The 19,971-nt window shown below is 54.5% G+C and overlaps 7 protein-coding genes across 7 annotated transcripts; 4 read left to right on the top strand and 3 right to left on the bottom strand.

The window, feature by feature from the left end:
* Positions 1 to 74: 74 nt before the first annotated feature.
* P152DRAFT_15781 (uncharacterized protein) lies at positions 75 to 992 on the top strand. The gene has a single exon (XM_033673990.1). The coding sequence runs from the start codon at positions 162 to 164 to the stop codon at positions 855 to 857; it is 696 nt and encodes a 231-aa protein (XP_033538978.1). The 5' UTR covers positions 75 to 161; the 3' UTR covers positions 858 to 992.
* A 581-nt stretch (positions 993 to 1,573) lies between these two features.
* P152DRAFT_15779 (uncharacterized protein) lies at positions 1,574 to 2,878 on the top strand. The gene has a single exon (XM_033673988.1). The coding sequence runs from the start codon at positions 1,702 to 1,704 to the stop codon at positions 2,722 to 2,724; it is 1,023 nt and encodes a 340-aa protein (XP_033538977.1). The 5' UTR covers positions 1,574 to 1,701; the 3' UTR covers positions 2,725 to 2,878.
* An 855-nt stretch (positions 2,879 to 3,733) lies between these two features.
* On the bottom strand, positions 3,734 to 6,085 carry P152DRAFT_453922 (puf family RNA-binding protein). Its single transcript, XM_033678483.1, has 3 exons — positions 5,749 to 6,085; positions 5,335 to 5,698; positions 3,734 to 5,282 (listed from the first exon to the last, which is right to left on the bottom strand). The coding sequence occupies exons 1-3, from the start codon at positions 6,050 to 6,052 to the stop codon at positions 3,842 to 3,844; spliced, it is 2,109 nt and encodes a 702-aa protein (XP_033538976.1). The 5' UTR covers positions 6,053 to 6,085; the 3' UTR covers positions 3,734 to 3,841.
* A 170-nt stretch (positions 6,086 to 6,255) lies between these two features.
* P152DRAFT_453921 (FMN-linked oxidoreductase) lies at positions 6,256 to 7,485 on the bottom strand. Its single transcript, XM_033678482.1, has one exon. The coding sequence runs from the start codon at positions 7,427 to 7,429 to the stop codon at positions 6,320 to 6,322; it is 1,110 nt and encodes a 369-aa protein (XP_033538975.1). The 5' UTR covers positions 7,430 to 7,485; the 3' UTR covers positions 6,256 to 6,319.
* A 504-nt stretch (positions 7,486 to 7,989) lies between these two features.
* On the top strand, positions 7,990 to 11,527 carry P152DRAFT_504624 (uncharacterized protein). The gene is made up of 6 exons (XM_033682383.1): positions 7,990 to 8,363; positions 8,450 to 9,027; positions 9,382 to 9,945; positions 10,348 to 11,031; positions 11,108 to 11,275; positions 11,329 to 11,527. Exons 1-6 carry the CDS (start codon positions 8,291 to 8,293, stop codon positions 11,425 to 11,427), a joined length of 2,166 nt encoding a protein of 721 aa, XP_033538974.1. The 5' UTR covers positions 7,990 to 8,290; the 3' UTR covers positions 11,428 to 11,527.
* On the bottom strand, positions 11,523 to 12,864 carry P152DRAFT_478339 (uncharacterized protein; the record flags this gene model as incomplete). Its single annotated transcript, XM_033681648.1, has 2 exons — positions 11,523 to 12,425; positions 12,481 to 12,864. The coding sequence occupies 2 exons, from the start codon at positions 12,862 to 12,864 to the stop codon at positions 11,673 to 11,675; spliced, it is 1,137 nt and encodes a 378-aa protein (XP_033538973.1). The 3' UTR covers positions 11,523 to 11,672.
* A 2,791-nt stretch (positions 12,865 to 15,655) lies between these two features.
* P152DRAFT_373636 (uncharacterized protein) lies at positions 15,656 to 17,215 on the top strand (the record flags this gene model as incomplete). The annotated part of the gene is made up of 1 exon (XM_033675562.1): positions 15,656 to 17,215. A coding segment is annotated over one exon (1,560 nt), but the record flags the coding sequence as incomplete, so codon positions are not given.
* Between the last annotated feature and the right edge of the window lie 2,756 nt (positions 17,216 to 19,971).

The following is a 19,971-nucleotide window of genomic DNA, read 5'->3' as shown; positions in this document are numbered from 1 at the left end:
GACAATTTGGTTCGGCAAGCCGAGCCAGACCAACATCCAGACATCGGCTCCACAAGAAATTTCCCATCGCGTCACCAAACGTACACCAAAATCAGTTGAAATCATGACCCATCGTCCATGCTGTTGACCAGTATCCTATATCTCTCTTCCCACCCTTCGAAATGGCGCCCATCGATGTCCTCCTCAACCTCGTCCCCCAACACCCCGACAAAGTCCTTTCCCACCTCTCCACCTACCCCGACCTCGCTGCCGCCGCCGACGCGAACGGCTACACCTTAATGCACGCCGCCGCATCATACGGGCACGTGGACCTCCTCCGCACCCTCGCGACCCAATACCACGTGAGCCCCGACATCGCCGACCCCGACCAGGAGACGCCGTTGTTCGCCGTCGAGGAGCTGCGCGTCGCGCGGTGTTTGGTGGAGGAGCTGGGCGCGCGGACCGACTGGGTGAACGAGGAGGGCCGGACGGCGCGGGAGAGGATCGAGGAGGAAGGGGAGTTTCCTGAGCTGGCGGTGTGGTTGAAGAGCAGGGAATCGGGCGCGTCGGGCAGGGAGACGCGGGTGACGGAGGCGGAGGAGGGGGTCGGCGTGGAGACACTGGCGGGGACGGAGGGGTCGGTGTTGAATCGACCACCGCCGCTGCCGGAGGGGATGCAGGTTAATATGTCCATGGAGGCAGAGCAGCCGGAGGAGCTCTCCCCCGACCCGGAGTTCCGTCGGCGGATCGAAGAGCTGGCGGCGAGGGAGGATTTCCAGAGCGAGGAGGGACAGGCGGAGTTGCGGAGATTGGTCACGGAGGCGGTGACTGGGCTGGGAGGGGAGCCGGAGCGGGAAGTGAGGAGGAGACTTGATTGATATCTGCATCACGAGAGACGGGGATGGGTTATGGCGTTCTACGGGATTGTTTCTACGAAGGGATGAGGTCCATACCCGGTCAGTACGGTATTATTCCTTCTCTATACCCGGAATCGAGAAGAGGGATCGCTCAGAGGGATCACTGCGAGAGGTTTCTAAGGAGCAATCATCTATCATCTACCATCAATCAGGAATCAGGAATCAGTCCTTGGCAATTCCTTATCGAATCAACTAAACGTGATAGACTTTCATCGAGATCCTATACTCGGACATGTACCCAGTCTACTATAGTCTATACGTGTCAACGGATTTCACGTGTTTTCCCTGTCAGATGCATACGCGTTTCATTCATTTTGTTCATCAGCGCAAGAAGCCGCGATTCACTGCACTTTCCCGATCAGATTCTGTCACTTCCACACCGATATTCTTTCACTTGCACCTTCCTCCCATGCTCTTCTTCACTTTCATCCGCTGTCTCTCCAACTCTTCTCTCTCCTCCCCTCTTCTCTCTCTACTATCATCCATATCGTTTTCTCAGTCAACCCAAGCCACGAGCACCAACTCCAAAGTAACTGACCCGTCTAGTTGAGAGATCCACATGGATCCTCCCAGTGATAATAGTTGCGGGTGGGATGGCACCAACAACCCATTCATGGCAATGGCAATGCATGGTGCCTCTATGAGTCCATTTGGCGGGATGCCCTTCACTGTGAGAGTGGACAGAGGCCCAATGTCCAACATCAACTGATCACTAACCGTTTCCCAGGGCTTCCCTCCTTTCCAGAACCCTCCAACCCAGGGTGAGAACGCCGGAATCAATGGAAACTCCGGAGATCTCACAGGGATGTGGGAGGCAATCCATAAAATCCAGGAAGCGCAGGACAGCATTGTCAAAGCGTTTGAGTCCACTTCCACGGTGGTGAAAGCGCTGAAAGACAGTAATGAGCGCACCCTGCGCAGCGTTGCCTCCCACTCCACGCGAATCCAGGCCATGGAAAATGGCATGGAGAGGACTCCGTCGAGCCCTGCTATGGCAGTGAACGAACAAAAAGCGAGAGCACTCCTCGAGGGGCCATCCAAGGCCCAGACATCGATGACCCTGTTCGGTTCCCCAAAGAAGGCGAATAATGACCGCCTCTCCTTGCTCTCCACCGATACTGTCAATCGAATGATGAAGGAGATGGCTGAACGAGTTGCCGCCCTTGAGCGGGAAAACGGTCAGATGATGAACGACATGCGGAAACTGAAAGAGGAATTTACCCACGACTTACGCCTTCTGAGGAAGGACGGGGACTGGGTATGTAACAAGGTGAAGGATTTAGCCGATCGTCTCTATACAGTCGAGGGAGACTGTACGCAGCTTTGGCGCAAGACGCAGGGTCTTGAGCTTCGCGGTGACACCAGCGGCAATTACCCAGCATGTTACGGCAGCGAACATGGCCTTTTTAAAAACAAGATTCACAATCTTGAGGCTCGGTGCGATTCTCTCAAGAAGAAGCTGGGGGATTTTGAAGGCAGGCTGAATTGGCTGCATGTTCCTAGCAAGCCGATAATCGCTGTAGGAGAGCATGAATCTGATCCTGCAATCCGCCAGGCCTTGAAGGATATTACTACTCCACGAGAGGACCTGGCCGATATTGGCACCGCTCGTCTGCCCATGAGCGTGACTGGAAGCGAAGTTTCTAGTATCCGCTCGGCATTAGCTGAGACTCGGACGAAGGCGATTCAGGACCAAGTCTCCAACAAGGCTGCCATTTGCAATCTGGTACAAAGCGTCGGATTGCTTTGGGAGGTGATGATGTCAATTGACACTTCCCATACGCTGCAGGGAAAGAAGCACAGGCTCGATGTGAGTGCCCTCCCCTAATGAAGACCTTGACCATGTTATCCCGAACTGCTCCGCTGGACGCCACGAGCACACATCTTTGAAGACCTGCGAGCACACTCGCTAACACGATTGCAGGTTCAACAAGCCAACACCCATGCTTGGAAGAGCAACCTTCTCAACGCGATCCCGAAAGGCCCCTCGGGTTTCGGCCTCGTTCACAACTACAAACGTGATCTAACGAACTTCACGAAGTTGTATGATGTGCGTATCCACGGTCCCCACAACCCAACCCATGATCCAAAATTCTGCGGCCAACCGGCCGCACAGATACTTGTGAAATGTTGCGACATGGTCCTGGACTACTTCAACTCAATCCGTGCCACGGATGGTCCATCCCCGAAGGGTGCTTTTAAGGCCCCCCCCCCAACCGCGCCGGCTTCCCACTATCGATCCCGCACGCCTCCCGGCAAGCGCAATACCGAGCTCGTCTTCCGGAGCCGTCCCAACAACGCCCGAGACCGCAGTGCCTCCCCTCGTGAAGGACGGATCCAGTCCGCCCGCAGTTCCTTGTTCGACCCACCCGAGCGCCGGGATGGCCGACTCTCGAGCCCTTTCAGCGGCACGAGCTCTCCAACTGTCCCTCACGCCTCGGACCGCTACACGTCTCGCGATCGGATGCTAGATCCTGCGGTTCTACGCTCCTCGGACCGCTTCAAACCGCGAGGGTCGGTGCCCGCTGGGTTGGGTGCCTCGAGCTGGTCGCCGGGATGTGACCAGCGTCCGGCCACGCAAGGAACGGTCGCGCCGATGCTGGATGAGAGTGCGATTGATGAGCTGATTCGTGAGGGACGCGACAATGCAAGGAGGGGGGTTGCGGGCCCATGATAGGCCGGTCACCGTATGAAACGGCAGTGTTAGATCAGCTTAGCCGAAAGCTTGGTCGACAATGTGGAGAGGGCATGGTATGATCCTCATGGTGAAGGATATGAGCGGGAACGATACAAAGAGGGGTCTCTCAATGGAATGGATGCCTAAGAAAGGGTAACAAGCATGTCTTAATCAGAACTTCGATACGATATGTAAGGTAACAGTAAATCGCAACTAAAAGTCAAACTCCATTCCATTGCATAGTGACATTCTACGCCACACTGGGCTCTTATTTCGCATCCAACCGCTCCAACAAAAGCCTCGTGCCCGCGTTCCCTTCCTTCACCTCCGCCTTTTCCCCCTTCTTCCCCTTCTTCACCCCTTCCGATTCCTTCTTCGACTTCTTCTCCAACTCCTTCTTCTTCCCCTTCAATGCCTTCACTAACTGCTCCCTCCCCTTCCATCTCTGCGTCTCCACCATCGCCACCACCACAAACGCCCCCTCTCCACCGGCCCACTCCACCACATGATCCTTGATCGTCTTCCACAACCGCTCCGCGAACCCCAGCTCCGCATCCTTCACCACCACCTTCCCTGCCGCCTTGTCGTACATCCCCCCATGCACCAACGTCTTCACCATCCGACTCCCATGCGTCGTCTTCACCAAATGCCCCTCCGCACTCGGATCCCCCGCGCACAGAGCCGCCACCGCGTCCGCCGCGCCGCGCTTCTCCCCCGTCGCGGACAGCAGCGTCTCCAGCACGCATTGGCACCCGTAGCTCGACGCCACGAGCTCCGCCGCCTTTGCTTCGACCGTGGCCAGCAAGAACGGCGAGATTGCGGTCACCAGTTCGGCGCGCCGCACCGCGCCGTCCTTCTTGCTGGTGTCCGCGCTCGCGGCGACGCATTCGGCGACGAGCTCGGCGTCGGGCTTCGGGAGGAACCAGCCGGCGGTGCCGGCGAGCGGGTAGAGCAGCGGGATGCGGCCGAATTCGTGGGTGGCCAGCTCGAGGACGGTGGTGGGCACCGACTCGTCGGTGGGCGATTTGCCGAGCAGCTCGGCGAAGATGAGGGTGTTGAGGAGCTTGGTATCGTCGACGACAGTGCAGGCGGCGAGGAGGACGCGGTGGGCGGCGGGGTCGAGGGCCATGGAGGCGACGATGCCTTTGAAGGGCTTGAGGAGGTGGCGGCGGTCGGCGGCGGCGGAGCGTGCGAGGATGAGGGCGTAGACGCGAGATCCGGACGGAGTGAAGGCGAGGTTTTTGAGGAGGTTGAGCTCGGCGTCGTCGGCGCCATCGTCGGGGGCGGGGTCCTTTTTGGCGGGGGGGTTGGGGCGGAGGAGGGCAATGAATTCGGTGAGCTCGGCGGAGGCCGGGGGGAGGGCGAGGAGGTATTGCAGCATGGCATCGTGGAGCATAGTGAAGCCGGTCATTTGCTTCTGGAGGAGCTGGTTGATGAGGTGGAAGAGGGATTGCATGATGGGTTTACGCTTGTCGGGGGAGGCGGCAAGGATATTGGCGAGGTCGGCGGTGGGCGCCGCGTCGCCATCTTTGTGTTTGAAGAGGGCGAATTCGGCGCCGTACCACTCGCGGAGGAGCAAGGCTTTTTGCTTCGAGTTGGCGGCCCCGCGGTAGACGTCGTCGAGGATCCAGGACGCTTCGGAATGGTTGATCATCTGGCGAACGTGACCGTAAAACTCGGATATGATCGTCTCGCGGATGTTGCTGTCTCTGTTGAAAACATCAGTCGTCTATTCGCTGGAAAATCTTATATGGCACTCACCCTTCGACAATCAACTTCGCCACCAAAAACTTCGCATATCGCGACTCCGCCAGCGCCTTGTAGTACCCCTTCAACTCATCCGCGATCAACTGCCGCTGCTCCTTGCTCGCATATTTCAGCGCACATTGGATGACGCGCACGGAATCGTGCTTGAAGACGAACTCCTTCATCCGCCCGGTGATGATGCCGAACAGCTCTTCGACCAGCGCTTTCCGCTCTTCCTTGGGGACGTGCGATTGGCGTCGGAGCCGCTCCCACAGCTTCTTGGCGCGCTGGATCGAGTCGGCGTTGGGCTTCGCGGCTTTGCGTTCCCGTGCGAGGGCCTTTTGTTTCGCGTGGGCTTCCTTGGATGACTCGGAATGGACTGGTTTGTTAATTACTGTCCCATATCATTTCAACGAACAGAATGCTTACCAGTGCCCGGCTTCCCTGCCTGTCCGTTCCACGCATTTGGCGCCTTCCTGAAGGCCTTCTTACCCTCAGCGATATTCTGCCTCCGCTCTTCGGTCACGCCCTCCATCGGATCGCCATCCTCACTGGCGGAGAACCCGTAGAACCCATTCTCTTCCTCGGTGGTATCCGACTCGACGATGTCGTCGTCCAATTCATGCGGCTTCTTCACGGCCTTCTCGCTCTTGGCGACGGTCCCGTTCTTCGGCTTTTTCGTCGATTTGGCGCTCGGCGCTTCCGCAGCTACTTTTCTCTTCACTCCGGCCATTTTTGCGATTTGCTTGGATCTAGGGCGGTAAAGGGTTTTGGGGAAATTTTCCACGATTCTGTTCACTGATATTCTAAAACTTTTCGGGCCAATCACAGGGCAGCGATGTTGAATATGTGGGGCATGGTGGTGTTGCACGTGCTCGGCAACATCTCATCTTATCTGCGAAGCTGGACGGAATATAGAAGGATCAATAATAATGAACGTTACATTCGATGGTGGAATTATCCAGATTCAAGTTGATGATTTTCAGTGAAGCCTTGACATTTACCCTTCCAGGATCTCCTTAAAGACCGTGATGCCCTTTCGACCCAAAGCCGATGCAAGACCAACCGCCCCAGCGCCAACATGTCTCATCCGTTCGAACCCTGCTCGATCCGACACCCCGCCCACACCAATGATCATGATATGAGCAAGGTCGGGATTTGTATCAAGTAGCTCTCTCAGCATCTTGACATTCCCGAGCGCAAGCGGATGGAGTGGCGCGCCAGCCATCCCTCCAATCCCCGCTTGCGAGGTTGTATTCAATACCGGCGTGAACGGCTTTCCGTCCTGATGCTCCGAGAGGACGAGGCATGATCCCAGGGTATTTGTCGCGGTGAGAAAGGCGATCGGACAAGGTGACGCAAGCGACGTCGAAATCGCCAATGCCGCGATCATTTGCTCGAATTGTCCAGCATACGTGTAGGGCGGCATCTTGAGACCGATCGGGACCGCCCGTCTCCACCCCGCAACATTGTCGCCCGTCGTCTGGAACGAGCTCGCTGAGCCCGAGGAGCGGGCAGATCCGGCGGGTTTTCGGTGGCGACGCTGCCTCTCCAGCTCGTAGGCCAGTGCGGTGAGGAATGTCGACAGCGACTCGCTCGAGTACCCGGGAAGGGGCATGTTGAGGATATTGGGGCACGAGAGGTTGATTTCCATGGCGAGCGGAATCTCCACCTCCTTCTGGAGGGCGGTGATTTGGCGATAACATTCGGTAACCTGCTCAGGAGTGCCGGTGACCGAGATGATGATCGGTTGCAGCTTGGGATCCGTTTCGTTTGCGGAACCGCCTTGGGTCTGCGGCTTGGATTTCGATGCAATATTCTTAATGTAGCCCAAGTATTCCTCTAGCTTGATAGGGCTGTATCCGAGTGAATTCATACTGGCATCCGCTCCGGGCGCGGGAGCCGATGGATCCGCAGAGGCGGTTTGAGACGAGGGGTTGAAGAAAGCATATTGATGAATGCTCGGATCATTAGCGAAGCCATCTAGACGTGATGTACGAATGGTGATCGCTCCAGTATGCGGGCAATCATAGAGTCCTTGAAGGTCTGCTTCTGTGGTCGCCCACGGACAAGCGGAGTTGAGGAGCGGAGGATCGATAACGAGAGTCATGGTTGAATAAGAGCGGTTCGGGATAAATAATTGTGAGCGAGACTTATATTAAGTGAGACTTGGAAAAGCCGTGAAAAGATCAGGATGTGTCGAGAGCCGATTACACGGCAATATAAAGATACTGAATACGAGACCAACCCACTGCACTTTCTCTTATCTCAAGCTCGATCGGAGCAGTTGGCGCGGGCCAGTACGGAATAGTTAAGTCAGTAACTGCCCGTAGCTACTACAGGAGTGGAGATCCCGTCACTATGAAGAGGGTAGTTCGGAACCATAATGACATTACCACTACTCCGTAAGTATGGTTAAATGCTTCATCAGGGTCATTGTACGCTGTTGTTCTTAGCAGGTAGTAATATGCCTTGAAGGAATTGAAGATGACAATTACTTATCACTGTAATTATGTAAAGATTCCGTTCAAAATCAGTCGATTGCTCTGTCTAACCTTATTAGGATTAGCGTCGATTGGCTGGCGCTCCTCCATCATCCATGCTGTGGCTCCATCAGACAAAGTTGAAGACACGAGGATTTGCTGTTTGTTCCCCTCGGATTTGAAGCATAGGTATTGCATCTGCAGACCTTATTAATATGAGATAACATAAGAATAGCACTCTGGTCGCTTTCGTGAGGATCATTTTCACCGTTTCGGAGCGGTGAGTCACACAGTGGTACGTTGCTACGGCAATCGCCCAACTGTAAACAAAATACGCCCTGACTATCATATCATGGCTCCACTTGAGAATGGATAAAATCAATGAGATGCACACATCGCATCCTCATCGTCCTCTCGTTGCACTTTTAAATCATTTAAATCAACGTTTCTTAAGAGTATGACCGTTTGATATCATTTCATTGGACGTTATGAATACATTCAGGAGCAAATCGCCTCCTCCAGGCCATCCAGGGCCTTCATATATGTCTGCCAAACAAGTTGGTACGTGAATATCCCGCTGGTGAAATACACAGGCGCATCATAGTGAATACCTTCAGCGTCATACTGATGAATAATTATTGTTGTAGGTGTCTACTTATCCGAACTCCGTAGCAATCCCATTCCCCGTCCAAACGGTTCTCGACCACCTCCTTCCCACTTCGGCTCTATCCGGTCACAATCACGATCCCCTGCACGACCTCCAAGCATCTCTCGCCCACAAAGCGAAATCATCGTTGGCAACCTCAACCAAATCGTGGACCTCCCTTCAGAGTCCGCTCTCCAACCCTCCAACTCCATATCAAAATCTCGCCCACGTTCCATCGCGAGTTTCCATGCCGGAAGACCGCTGGCAAGACAACCTGGAGCAGACACCCCTGAGCCCATCGAAATCGACGACCTGCCAACATCTGATGTTGATGCGATAACATACCACGAAAATGGCCAACGACTCATGGAAAAGCTTGAAGCACGATCGCTTCGCCTTGCGTTGGAGGATATGGACCTTAAGGAGGAGGAGAAGATCCACGCGGACGCTCAAGACGAGGCAAGTGAACTGGTCTGGAGGCACCAGAACCCGACTCCAAATCCGAACCCAAACGCACCGTATTCGTATGGAACCACTCAAAAGCGGAACTATCGAGAACATCTCCGAAAGGGCAGCCATGTCCGCAATCAGAGCTGGGCCAGCAGCGTCCGATCCGGCCACCCTAAAGTGTTTGACTCCAGCTCCGCCACGAGCGTGAGCATGACCAGCGGTACGAACAGCGGGCAAAGCAGCCGAGTGCCCAGCGATTCCTCACTGAAGATCCCCGAATCCCCTCCACGTCCAGCGCCCGAGGAAGGGAAGAAGCGAGTATCATGGAGCGACGAGACCACCCCGAGGGGACCAGCCAAAGCTCCGGAACTGAGCTTGCCAAACCATGGGCGGCTCCAGAAACGGACCTATTCGAACGGCAGTCTGTCGAAAGGGGCGTCGCTGTTGCGGAAGATTTCCGGCCATATGAGAGATGAGTCGAAGGGTAACTCGGTGGGAAACGGGCAGCAAGAAAACAAGCCACCGAAAGTCGAGGACAGCGGCAAGAAACTCCCGATACAGATTCGACGGAACCCATTCATGCGGGCGAGAGGTCTTAAGAGCGAAGATAGTCGGCCGCTGCCCCAAACAACCAGATCATCCCCAGACCCTGAGAAGGCTTCCACTCCTGTTCCCATCACCCAATCGACACATTCACTGCCCCAAAAATCCACAACATCCCCGGTCCCTGACAAGTCTTCAACTCCTGTTCCCACCGCCAGATCATCACGCCCCCCTACTTCTGTTTTGCCCTCTGAGTCGATCTCACGTAGCATCACAAACGCTCCACCAGAACCCAAGCCTACATCCGATCCGGAAGAGCTAGAAAAACGCTCTGATGACATCCGAGCGGCCACGTCAAAACGACTCAGTGACCGAAGCACGAACCTTCCAACACCGTCCTTCGTTTCCGACAACCCCAACCGCCCCATTGTCAGCTTCAAGTACGATTGGAAGCCGAAGACCGTCGAGCTGAAACCCGAAGTGCAACAGGAGAAACCTTCGACTGTTCCGAGGAAAAAAGAGACCGCGACCGATGCGAGGCCATCCTTCCATGATCAGGCACAATCGCTCAGCGGCACAACTGGCCGTGCTGCTCGATTAAACCAGTCCTCGAACACTGACCCAGGACGGAGAGGGTCGTTGCCAACGGCTGGGACCCGTCCTGTGGAAAGGCAGAGCAACAATCAAGGCTCCGTTCGTGGAGTCGCCGCGAGATTCCAAGGCCCTCCCAGAGCAAACACGCTCCCTGAAATCGGCAAGACGGAGGCTGCCCCATCGTCTGCGTCTCGTTCTACTGCGCCTAGGATCGCAGTCGATGATGCTGTCAGTGGCACTCCATCCAATCCTCGGCCCCTCCCTCGGATATCCGTGAATAGTTCCACTCCCTCTATTCCGACAATCAGTGAGGATCGGACTCCTCCACCACTAGTCTCCACCCGGCCTATCCCAACCATCAGCGTGAACGAGACTCCCTCCATCTCCATCTCCTCCCCTCCCATCCCCTCCATATCCGTAAACGACACCCCCTCCATTTCCATCTCCAACCCCCCAATCCCCACCATCGCCATTAACGACACCCCCAACCCCACCCCCACCATCTCCACCTCCTCCTCCCCCCGCGCCCTCCCCAACCCCTCCGCTCACCGCTCCTCCCAACCCCGCACCACCCACATCACTCCCGCCGGCCCCCTCCGCACCACCACCGCCCTCTGCACCACCTGTGCTCTTCCCATCTCTGGCCGCGTAATCTCCGCCGGCGGCTCGCGCTTCCACCCGCCCTGCTTCGCGTGCTTCGCCTGCGGCGAGCTGCTCGAATGCGTAGCGTTCTACCCTGAGCCGGACGCAGCGCGGAAGGAGCGGATCGAGCGATATCAGCGCGGCGATTTGGAGGGGAAGGAGGATGGGGGGGAAGCCCTGGATCTGGATCCTCGCGATGGGGACGAGGGGACGCGGTTTTATTGCCATTTGGACTTTCATGAGAAGTTCAGTCCGCGGTGCAAGAGTTGCAAGACGCCGATTGAGGGGGAGGTGGTGGTGGCGTGTGGGGCAGAGTGGCATGTCGGGCACTTTTTCTGCGCCGAGTGCGGCGATGTGAGTTCCCCCTTTTTTTTCCCTCCAAAATCAAGCGACAACGCGACGGGGACGTGTGCTGACGGGTTTCGAATAGCCGTTCGACGCGAAGACGCCGTTCGTGGAGAAAGATGGGTACGCGTGGTGCGTCAACTGCCATACGAACCGGTACTCGACGAAGTGTCGGAAGTGTCGGCGCCCGGTGACGGATATGGTGATCAACGCGCTGGGGGCGGAGTGGCATAACGATTGCTTCTGCTGCATGGTATGTGACGACTCCTGTCTTCGTCTGGAGGTCGCTGGCTAACGAGGATATAGGAGTGTAATGCGCCTTTTCCGGATGGACGGTTTTTTGTGAGGAGTGATGGCACGGAGCCGATTTGCGTGGGGTGTGAGGAGCGGAGATTGAAACGGTGATAGAGGGGTCGATGGAGAGGGTTGGCGTTTGGTGGGTGTGAGGGTTCATATAATGCGTTTCACGTAGTCAGCAGCATAGCGTTCAATGCATGTCCGGTGGATTTATTCTTATTCGTTATTCTTATCCACGCCCTCGCATGACGAGTAGTGCCGACATCAACCAATCGTAGGCACTTGAATTCGTGCCCATCCACCCTGAGGCGTAGACATATGCCTCGACTCATCGAGCGTGGGGCTCAATATGCTTAATCTGCATCTGAATTATCAGTCCCTTCAGCGTCGGAGTCTCCCCAGATCCCAGTCTCTGGATAGCCCTGCAACTCCTTGCACGGAACAGGCGCATACTCAACGAAGAGGTGCGCTCCCTGCAACCCATATACATCCTCCCACCCCCTCAAGCCCTTGCAATCAGGCGTCTTGTCATCATATTTATTACCCGCAACACAGGCAATCCCGTCAAACAATCCCCCTCCCCCCAGCGCGCACTCTGGCTCCTTGTCCTCGCACACCATCTGCGCCCCCGCTGACACATTCCCCCGCATGATCCGCAGCCCCCCGGGCCCCATCGCCGACAGCGGCGTCGTGTAAAGATGCTTCGAGATGTCGCATTCCCCCGTGGGCCCGAACTCCGGCTGGTTCGTGACGTTCGTGACGAACCGCAGCAGGTCGTCGGCGAACGGGCGGAATCCGATCGGGACGGCCTCGCTCGGGAGGGATTCTCGGAACACGGATTCGAACATGGATCGGACCATCGGGGAACCAGGTGGCGGGAAGCGGAAGAGGGGTTGCGCTGGGGCGTCGACGTGGAAGGCCCCGTCTATGTCGGCGTAGGCGCCACACGAGGGGTCGAAGTCCGTCTCGAGGATGCGGAGGTCGTCGTTCCATGGGCCGAGGAGGGTCCAGCGCTGGCTGGGGGAGACGAGGAGGGCGGATTTCTTGCGGAAGGAGGTGTGCCCATCGTGGAGGTGATCCAGGAAGGGGAACTCAATGGAGATGAGCTGCGTGTGGTTAGTCAAGGCTTGAGGTGGATATAATAGTAGTCGCTTCACGCACCTTTCCGTCCTCGAACCGCAGTGCAGAGCCATCGATGTTCACGTCGACGAGGCCCCAGAACTTGCCCTGGAACCAGGATAATTCCTGGATGTTCACGATGGCGGGGTATTGGTCGGCGGGGAAGTCGGGGAGGAGGTCGTGGATGGCGCGGGTCAGTACGGGGAGGTTGAAGCGCGCTTCGATGTCGCGAAGGGCCATGGGGAGGATGGCGACGGTACCGTTGGCGGTGGCGGTGAGGGTGTTAGGATAGCGAACGCTTCCATTCCCATTAGCGGATGAGGCCTGGCATTGGGGAGGGTATACGGTGTTTCTGTCCGCGTTGTAAGCGTGGATCCCCGTGGCGAGGAAGACCACAAGGAGGTCGAGGAGCCGGGGTGGGGCCATGATAGAGGAAGATTAGAGAGCTTGATGTGGATGATTCTGAATTACCAGTAGATCCCACTCAGTCACGAGGAAGTGTAATCGCTATTGTACGACTTCAGCTGCCAGAAAGTCTGTGTGCGATGCTATTTAAGCAAACAAACGGTAGAGTGCACATGACTGCATTTCGCGATTCCGGGAAAATGTTGTGGTGAACACTTCACATCATCAATCAAATGGATCCCATGATATTCCCTTCTTCCTCTTCTGCTTGAATGGCAATATAGTCTGCAGTCATCTCGGAACAGGAACCTAAGTAGTACCTGTCACGGGTACCACTACTAACTGCGGTACCATTTTGAACGGGCTCACGAAACGCACGCTGAACAGGCTTCAATCGTCATGGTCGGAGATAACACTGAATTGCTGAGAGCAAACTAGAACATGAAATACAACGAGAATGAACCACTTGAGTAAGATGACTATGAGCTGTGGTATGTATGATCTTGACGAGGTATTGTCCCAGGGCATAGCATTATTGACTTGGAGATTGGAACCCGAAAGAGTCTCCTTCAATACATAACACATCATACAGTTAGTCTGTTCCTTAAGGCACCCTAAGTGCCTAATTCGACTGAAAGCCAGCATGTCATCAACAGAACCAAGTAGAAATCACGATTTGAAGCTGCTGGACGTTAATTCTGTCAGGTTCGTGTGCCACAGCAGGTGTGGCACCGCTACCTTTTGATGGATCTAGCCACAACTTGACTCGCTGCATGATATCGCCAGGACTTATTTGCCCTGGGGCGCATTACTTGTCAAGATTGCCCACGGTGCTAATATAAAACGAGTCACAATTTTCCCTGCTTAGGGTCTCTTGGATTCGCGCCTGGAACGACATGATCCGATTTCCGGCCATCACAAGTGTTCGGAGTGTTTCCTCGAATCTTCCATACTTATGCACGTAGCATGTGAGCTGCGAGAATGGGACGGTCCTGAACTGCTGAGGACACGAGGGACGCGGGATAGACGATCGAGGACACGATTCTGCGCTTGTTTATGTTTCCTGTCGTCCTATGATCACGAGGATATTTGGACGGCCGGCACGCCGGGAATCCGAGCAGCGATGTCCTCATCGAGAATCGAAGCGAAATGATTTGGGACGGTAGAGCTGGCATGCGGGGATCAGAATTGCCATGCCGAGCAACACGTGCCGCACCAGTTCACCTGAATTCCAGTTGGAAATGATGGGAGGGAGTTTCAGGGGCAGGAGATGAGGAGAGCTCCTGCGCCTCGTTCAGTCGTACTCCGTAATTATTCCATTTACTAAGTTGATAATGGACCGGCCAAGAATGCACGGGTTACTCGGGATACTAGAGTCAGGAGGTGTTATTGTTGTCTGGAGATGAAGAATGTTAGAGTTGCAGTGCAATTAAGTGGGGGGAGGTGACGAATTCATGGCAGATTGCGCCACATTCTTCAGCTGAGTCATCCACAATATAATCGGCAGGTGCATTCCAATTTCCATCCCCGAAAACTCCGGACTTCCGCAACGGGCGCAATCATCACCAAAAATACCACCTCACCATCTGATAATATGAAGAGTTCCCTACCAATCGTTCGTATAACTCTTGGATCGAACAAAACAGATTTGACTAAAGGACTGTTGGATTGACCGAGCGCTGTGGGCAAGACATCGAGACTTTGTCGCTGTTTGAGCCTCATCCATGTTCCAGCTTCCTTGAATCTTGATTGATTGGGCTTGGATTGAAATATGACGACATCCAATATATTCCCAAAGTCCCAAATTGCAATGATACACAGCAGAGGTTCCATATTATGATAGGACTGAGCTGGGCGGCGGCTGGAACAGACGAAAAAGTACTCACTGTCTCCAGCAAAGTCCCATATTAACCGTTTCTACAAGCGCTGCTTGGGAATTTGGGAACTAACAACAATCCGGCTTGACGAGAATTATCGCAGAACCCAATTGCTTGCTGCAGCGGCAACAGTCGTCAATTCGTCATCACGGGCGCACCGTCACCTGCCATCTCTATTTTGTGCGCAATGAGATCTGGATTTGGATTTGTCGCTCGTTCCGTGGGCATTCCGTCGGCATCGGGGCTGCAGAAATGCAGAATGAAGTGCATGCATCACCATTGGCCGCCACCAAGCGCTCAACGCCTCAAGTTTGGCTTAGTGCGCCCCATATCGGGCCCGCTTGTTTCCGCCAACCTCCTCGGCCGTCCACTCACTCACCACGATGAATTGGAAGTGCGACGTACCCAGCACGGTGTCTTCTCGGCTTCCACCGTTCCACAGTTCCCATTGCTCCCTGGAGCCTGGAGGACGTGGAGGGTCCGATATTCCCGTATGCGGCTGGTTCACCAGATGGCAGTGGTCCAGCCGCCCAGAATGCCAACTTTCACCCCCAAACCCATTCACGCTCCACTATCATCCATCGCCATCCGCTAAGTTACCTACATCACTCTGCAGTTTTCACAATCGGTTTGAAAACCGCTTCAGTCGCTTCTCGTGATTTCCAGTTTCTTGTTAATTTTCCTTTGATCGTTATTCTTTCACTTTGGTCCCCTCGCTTGACCAGCATGCAATGAGCTTTGCCCGTCGTTTTGTTGTGTAACCCGTGAGTGCTCGAGCGTTCCTCCACTTCGAAGGATTCAAGGTTTCCAGGATGAAGCTACTATCTCACTCTCGCCCTGGGCGAGCCGTTCGTACGGCTTCCCATCGACCAAGGATGACGACCGTTGGCCTTTCAGTCGCTTTGTTATCGTGTGTTTCCACAGTAGCATCAGCAGTTTCGATATCGCCTTCAGCCAGATCATCCGGGGCTAAAGGCATTTCCAATGTCGTCTCCCCTTCATATACAGGCTTCGGCATCGAGCCATCGAATGTGTTCTCCTTTACTGGATTCGAGCAACCCAACGAATTCTCTCTCACTCTTATGCGTAATCTGGCCAACTATTCCGGTGCACCAGGATGGCTTCGCCTTGGAGGAAACACCGGCGACTATTTCCTCTACGACCCCAACTTTCAAGAATTCCGGATGGACACCAACAAGAATCCCACCGGCCAAGGGAACATTCCCACGGATCTTTATTACATCGGACCAGCATACTTCAAGGCGATTGAGCGGTTCCTAGAGGATACACCCATCACTGTCGGTCTTAATCTGGCGTATAATTTCGTGGATTGGCAGCAAAGGATCACGGACATGGCACAAGCGGCGGTGGATGGGTTGTCGAATACCAAGCTGGTCAGTTTTGAGATTGGAAATGAGCCGGATTTGTACGGTCAGAACGGTTTCCGGAAACCCAGCTACGGAGGTCCAGACTACGTCCAGGAGTGGTTGGACCGAGCCAATGTGGTCTACAACAAAGTTCTCGCACCAGGCGGATTCCCCAAGGCCTTCTTCGAACCGGCCGCAACTGCGAGCACCATCGGCACCAGTTTCCTGATCGATGTTCTGGTCGAAAATGGCATCCTCCAGCCCAATCAGTCCTCCTCCGCGGTCGGCTCAACGGACGGCTTCGTGTCCGCGTGGAACCAGCACGACTACTTCTACTTTATCAGCGTGTCGCCGATGGAGCTGACCATGGACTATCTGGCCAAATTTACCAGCACCGAGACTCAATTCAAGCATTGGAGCCAAGAGATCGGCGACACCTTGAAAGACCACCCCGATATCCCCTATCACCTCCGTGAGATGGCCTCCGTCGGACCCGTCGGCCAGGTAGGTATCTCGGACACGTTCGCCGCCACCATCTGGACGTTAAACTTCTTCCTCTATTCTGCCACCCTCAACATCGCGTCCGTCCAGATGCACATGACAGACAACTCCTTCGCATCCCCCTGGCAGCCCATGTCCCACCCCGAGAAAGCCACCGAACCGCACGTCCGGCCCTCCTACTACGCCTTCGCCGCGTTCACCCAGCTCCTCGGGCACTGCAACGGCACCACGCAAATCGCCCCGGTCTCCGTCAACGACGCCCCCTCCGGCTACGGCGAGTACCTCCGCGCCTACGGCGTCTACTCCGCCAACCAACTCACCGCCATCGTCGTCCTCAACTCCAAGCTCGCCCTCGCCTCTGACCCGTCCCCCCCCTCCATCGACATTCAGCTCTCCTTCCCCGACAATCCCGGCCGCCCCGCCTACCTCTCCTACCTCACCGCCGCCGGCGCCGACACCCAGTCCTCCGCCGACACCAACTGGAACGGCTTCATCTTCTCCGACGTCGACGGCACCCTCATCCCCGCCGACCCTCCCGTCGGCTCCACCCCCAACCGGGACGCCGTCGTCGGAACCGACAGCACGCTGTCCGTCTCTCTGCGCGATAGCGAGGCTGTCATCGTCTCGCTGAACGCCCGCTTCGGCACCCGCCCTGTTAAGCTGCCTGATGGGTTCGTGACGGGCGGCGGGACGCAGCGGGCGAATTCGCCGGCCACGAGAAGCGCACCGTCCAGTATCACGGTGTGGATGGCGGCCGCTGCCGCGGTGATGCTAGTGTGCGTCGCGCATTCATAGACGGGCGTCCGTGAGCGAGGCGGAATACGTTAATGCTAATGATGGAAATGGAAGAGAAAGGGACGGGATGGTCGAGGAGTTTAGATTGCATGCATAGGATCGGCGTTTTGTTTTTCTTTCCGTTTCGGTTGTTTATTCGGGAGACATACCTCTACGTATCGATCCATTCATCCCGTTTTTCCATCGCAGTATCATTGATTAGATCCATGGCGGGGGAGTTTTCTGTTTTATATAGATGATGGTGGAGCCGCGAAGGCTCTGCTTAGAGTAGATGGAGGATAGATATTTACGCAGTTAATATCAGCTCTTCTTTCTTAACTTGATCATTCCTCGTCTGCTGATGCGCTTATCTATTGGACGGCTTCCTGCGTACCCAGCTATATCCATCCACTCCTAATATGGTGGAATTCTCCCTGTTCTCAATTGCGGCATCCCAACTACGCTGGGCCAGACCACGCAATGAGAGTCGCGACGGAGAGCGAAGGGAGTCGGTATTCTCGTTATGAATGCTCGCAGAGTTATGGATCAGGCTATGAATGGGTTTGTTCTGCTGGTAGAGTGGACAAATATCAAGGTAAGTACAGTAAGTACCAAGTCATTGCTGGCACCTCGCAGAGGACGGTCAAGTTTGGTTGAAGATCATGATATTTGTCTTCGTGATTTGCGATCAAAATCAGGCAGGTGAGATTATATTCCAAGCAGCCTATTTGAATTCGATAATCCCACTCTCCTCTAAGTAGCACACATGGCAATGTTGGTCCCTCTGTTCACCATCCTCTCCAACGTCTCGACACTATGCCGATTTCCGCCCGGACAGCCCCATTGTCGTCGTAGTGGTCTTTCATCGAAGGAATCATGGACCTGGTACGATGAACATAGCGCTGATCTGCAGACATACCGAAGGTCCCAAACTCTGCAATGACAAAGTTATTATTGGTTGCTTGAAAGGTTGGACCGCAATGCATCGGCCTTGGACCGATTCCGTGTATAGTTCGTTGGGATCGCGGTCTATATTCTGAAACTGGTATTTTGCATTTGGGATTCGTGTAGTATAGTATAATGAGCCCGTCTACTTTCTCCGGGACTCGAAACACAGTTCCTCCCTGAAGCATACCTCCAAGGCCTTAAACGCTCTTTAACACCGCCTTCGTTTTGGCTCCTCTTACCTCTAGAGACATAGATACACCCTCTTGCATTCCCGCTACTCAGCCAAGTCGGCAATTGAGATTCTTCGTTTCTGTAGGCTGCCGGTGGATGCCAAAGGTGAGAATCCAACCATTTCTTTCGCATAATCTGGGGAGTTGTGATGAGGGTTCTGAGGTGAGACCTTACACGGGTACCAGGCCACGATGCTAGCGTGGTGAACTGTAGTAAAATGCTGGTCGAGGGCCGATAGGTCAATATTCGTTTTGACCGCGTTTGGTAGGGAATCCCTGGAACTCCAGGCACGGGAAGCATAATTTTCTCCATGGTGCGGAGACGGTGCGGGATGTCGGCGATGGCGGTTTGGTAGACGCAATATATGCATCGAAACATGAATCGAGGACCGCCGCGGATAGGGCAACGAGAGTTATTGCCTAAGTTCCGCCATCGGGTGTTCCGTGGAACTCGTGGTAGTCCTTTGGATCGTGGTGATCGATATGTGGCGAGTGGGAGGGCGATCCGCCGTCCCAGATATTTCCTTTGTTCATCTCTCGCTCGTCGAATGTTGATACCGAAAGTCAGGTGGACGATCCTTGGGCAAGGCGCTGCGTAGCTCGGGGTTTGCCGTCTGCTGTCCATATGCTCCTTTTATGTCGGGGTTTGGTTGCCCCATTCTTCCTCTTCAGATAATATGAGGTTCCCAGTCAGTGTGCCTGCCAGTCTCGTAACACCTAATTGTAGCTCGAGAGCTTCTACTAGATATGAAGGCAAGTCTCTGTTGAAATACCATCTGCCAGGATAGGCACACACTAGTGTGCTGCGTGTGGATCTGGTGCTAGGCAATGCGACGACTGGTTGCACTGAACCGAAACCGCGAACTGAAATTGGAACGGGCTCGCGAGTCTTATGAGTTGTTCTATGCTAGTCCACTAACCACTTGGATTCCTACGAATAAAATTACATTGTAAAAATAATATCTCGGTTACACTCACAGATCTCTAGAAGCCCCTGGTGAGCTTGGTTGACCTATGATCGCCTGGATGAACATTCCCTTTGACGGCCGTCGTTGCAGTGTTCAACTTCCTCATCAAAATCAGTTTCTACTACCAAATTCGAATGATTCGCCCGCACAATCCCTTAATGACATGAAATTTTCGGTCGGAAATTGAAGAAATTTATAAATAAAGAGTAAAAATATCGCATTAAAAATAAAATGTAAAAAATAGTAGTTAACTATGCTTAAACTTTCCTAATATCTCTGCGGCGGGCAATATGGAAGTAGTCGGTCACGTGGTAAGAGCCCCTGGTAAGACACCCCAGTCTTTCAGCGCTGGAGCTATCAAGGGGATAGCTGGTATATTAACTAACTAATCAAAACAGAAAGGTCTAAATGTGCATCTTAGTTATCGAGTAATACGCTATGCTTGAGGCGCCTTGAGCATGGT

The sequence above is a fragment of the Eremomyces bilateralis genome (assembly GCF_010015585.1).
Source record: "Eremomyces bilateralis CBS 781.70 unplaced genomic scaffold P152scaffold_1, whole genome shotgun sequence".
Taxonomy (NCBI): Eukaryota; Fungi; Ascomycota; class Dothideomycetes; order Eremomycetales; family Eremomycetaceae; genus Eremomyces; species Eremomyces bilateralis.
This window is presented reverse-complemented; position numbering and strand designations above follow the sequence as displayed.

Coding starts and splice junctions, on each gene's coding strand:
- P152DRAFT_453921 (XM_033678482.1), bottom strand. CDS start 7,429: ATGACTCTCGTTATCGATCCTCCGCTCCTCAACTCCGCTTGTCCGTGG.
- P152DRAFT_504624 (XM_033682383.1), top strand. CDS start 8,291: ATGAATACATTCAGGAGCAAATCGCCTCCTCCAGGCCATCCAGGGCCT. Junction 9,028..9,381: donor ATCTCCGAAAGGGCAGCCAT/GTCCGCAATCAG, acceptor GATGAGTCGAAG/GGTAACTCGGTGGGAAACGG. Junction 9,946..10,347: donor AACAGGAGAAACCTTCGACT/GTTCCGAGGAAA, acceptor ACAATCAGTGAG/GATCGGACTCCTCCACCACT.
- P152DRAFT_15779 (XM_033673988.1), top strand. CDS start 1,702: ATGTGGGAGGCAATCCATAAAATCCAGGAAGCGCAGGACAGCATTGTC.
- P152DRAFT_453922 (XM_033678483.1), bottom strand. CDS start 6,052: ATGGCCGGAGTGAAGAGAAAAGTAGCTGCGGAAGCGCCGAGCGCCAAA. Junction 5,699..5,748: donor GGCAGGGAAGCCGGGCACTG/GTAAGCATTCTG, acceptor TTAACAAACCAG/TCCATTCCGAGTCATCCAAG. Junction 5,283..5,334: donor GCGAAGTTGATTGTCGAAGG/GTGAGTGCCATA, acceptor TGTTTTCAACAG/AGACAGCAACATCCGCGAGA.
- P152DRAFT_15781 (XM_033673990.1), top strand. CDS start 162: ATGGCGCCCATCGATGTCCTCCTCAACCTCGTCCCCCAACACCCCGAC.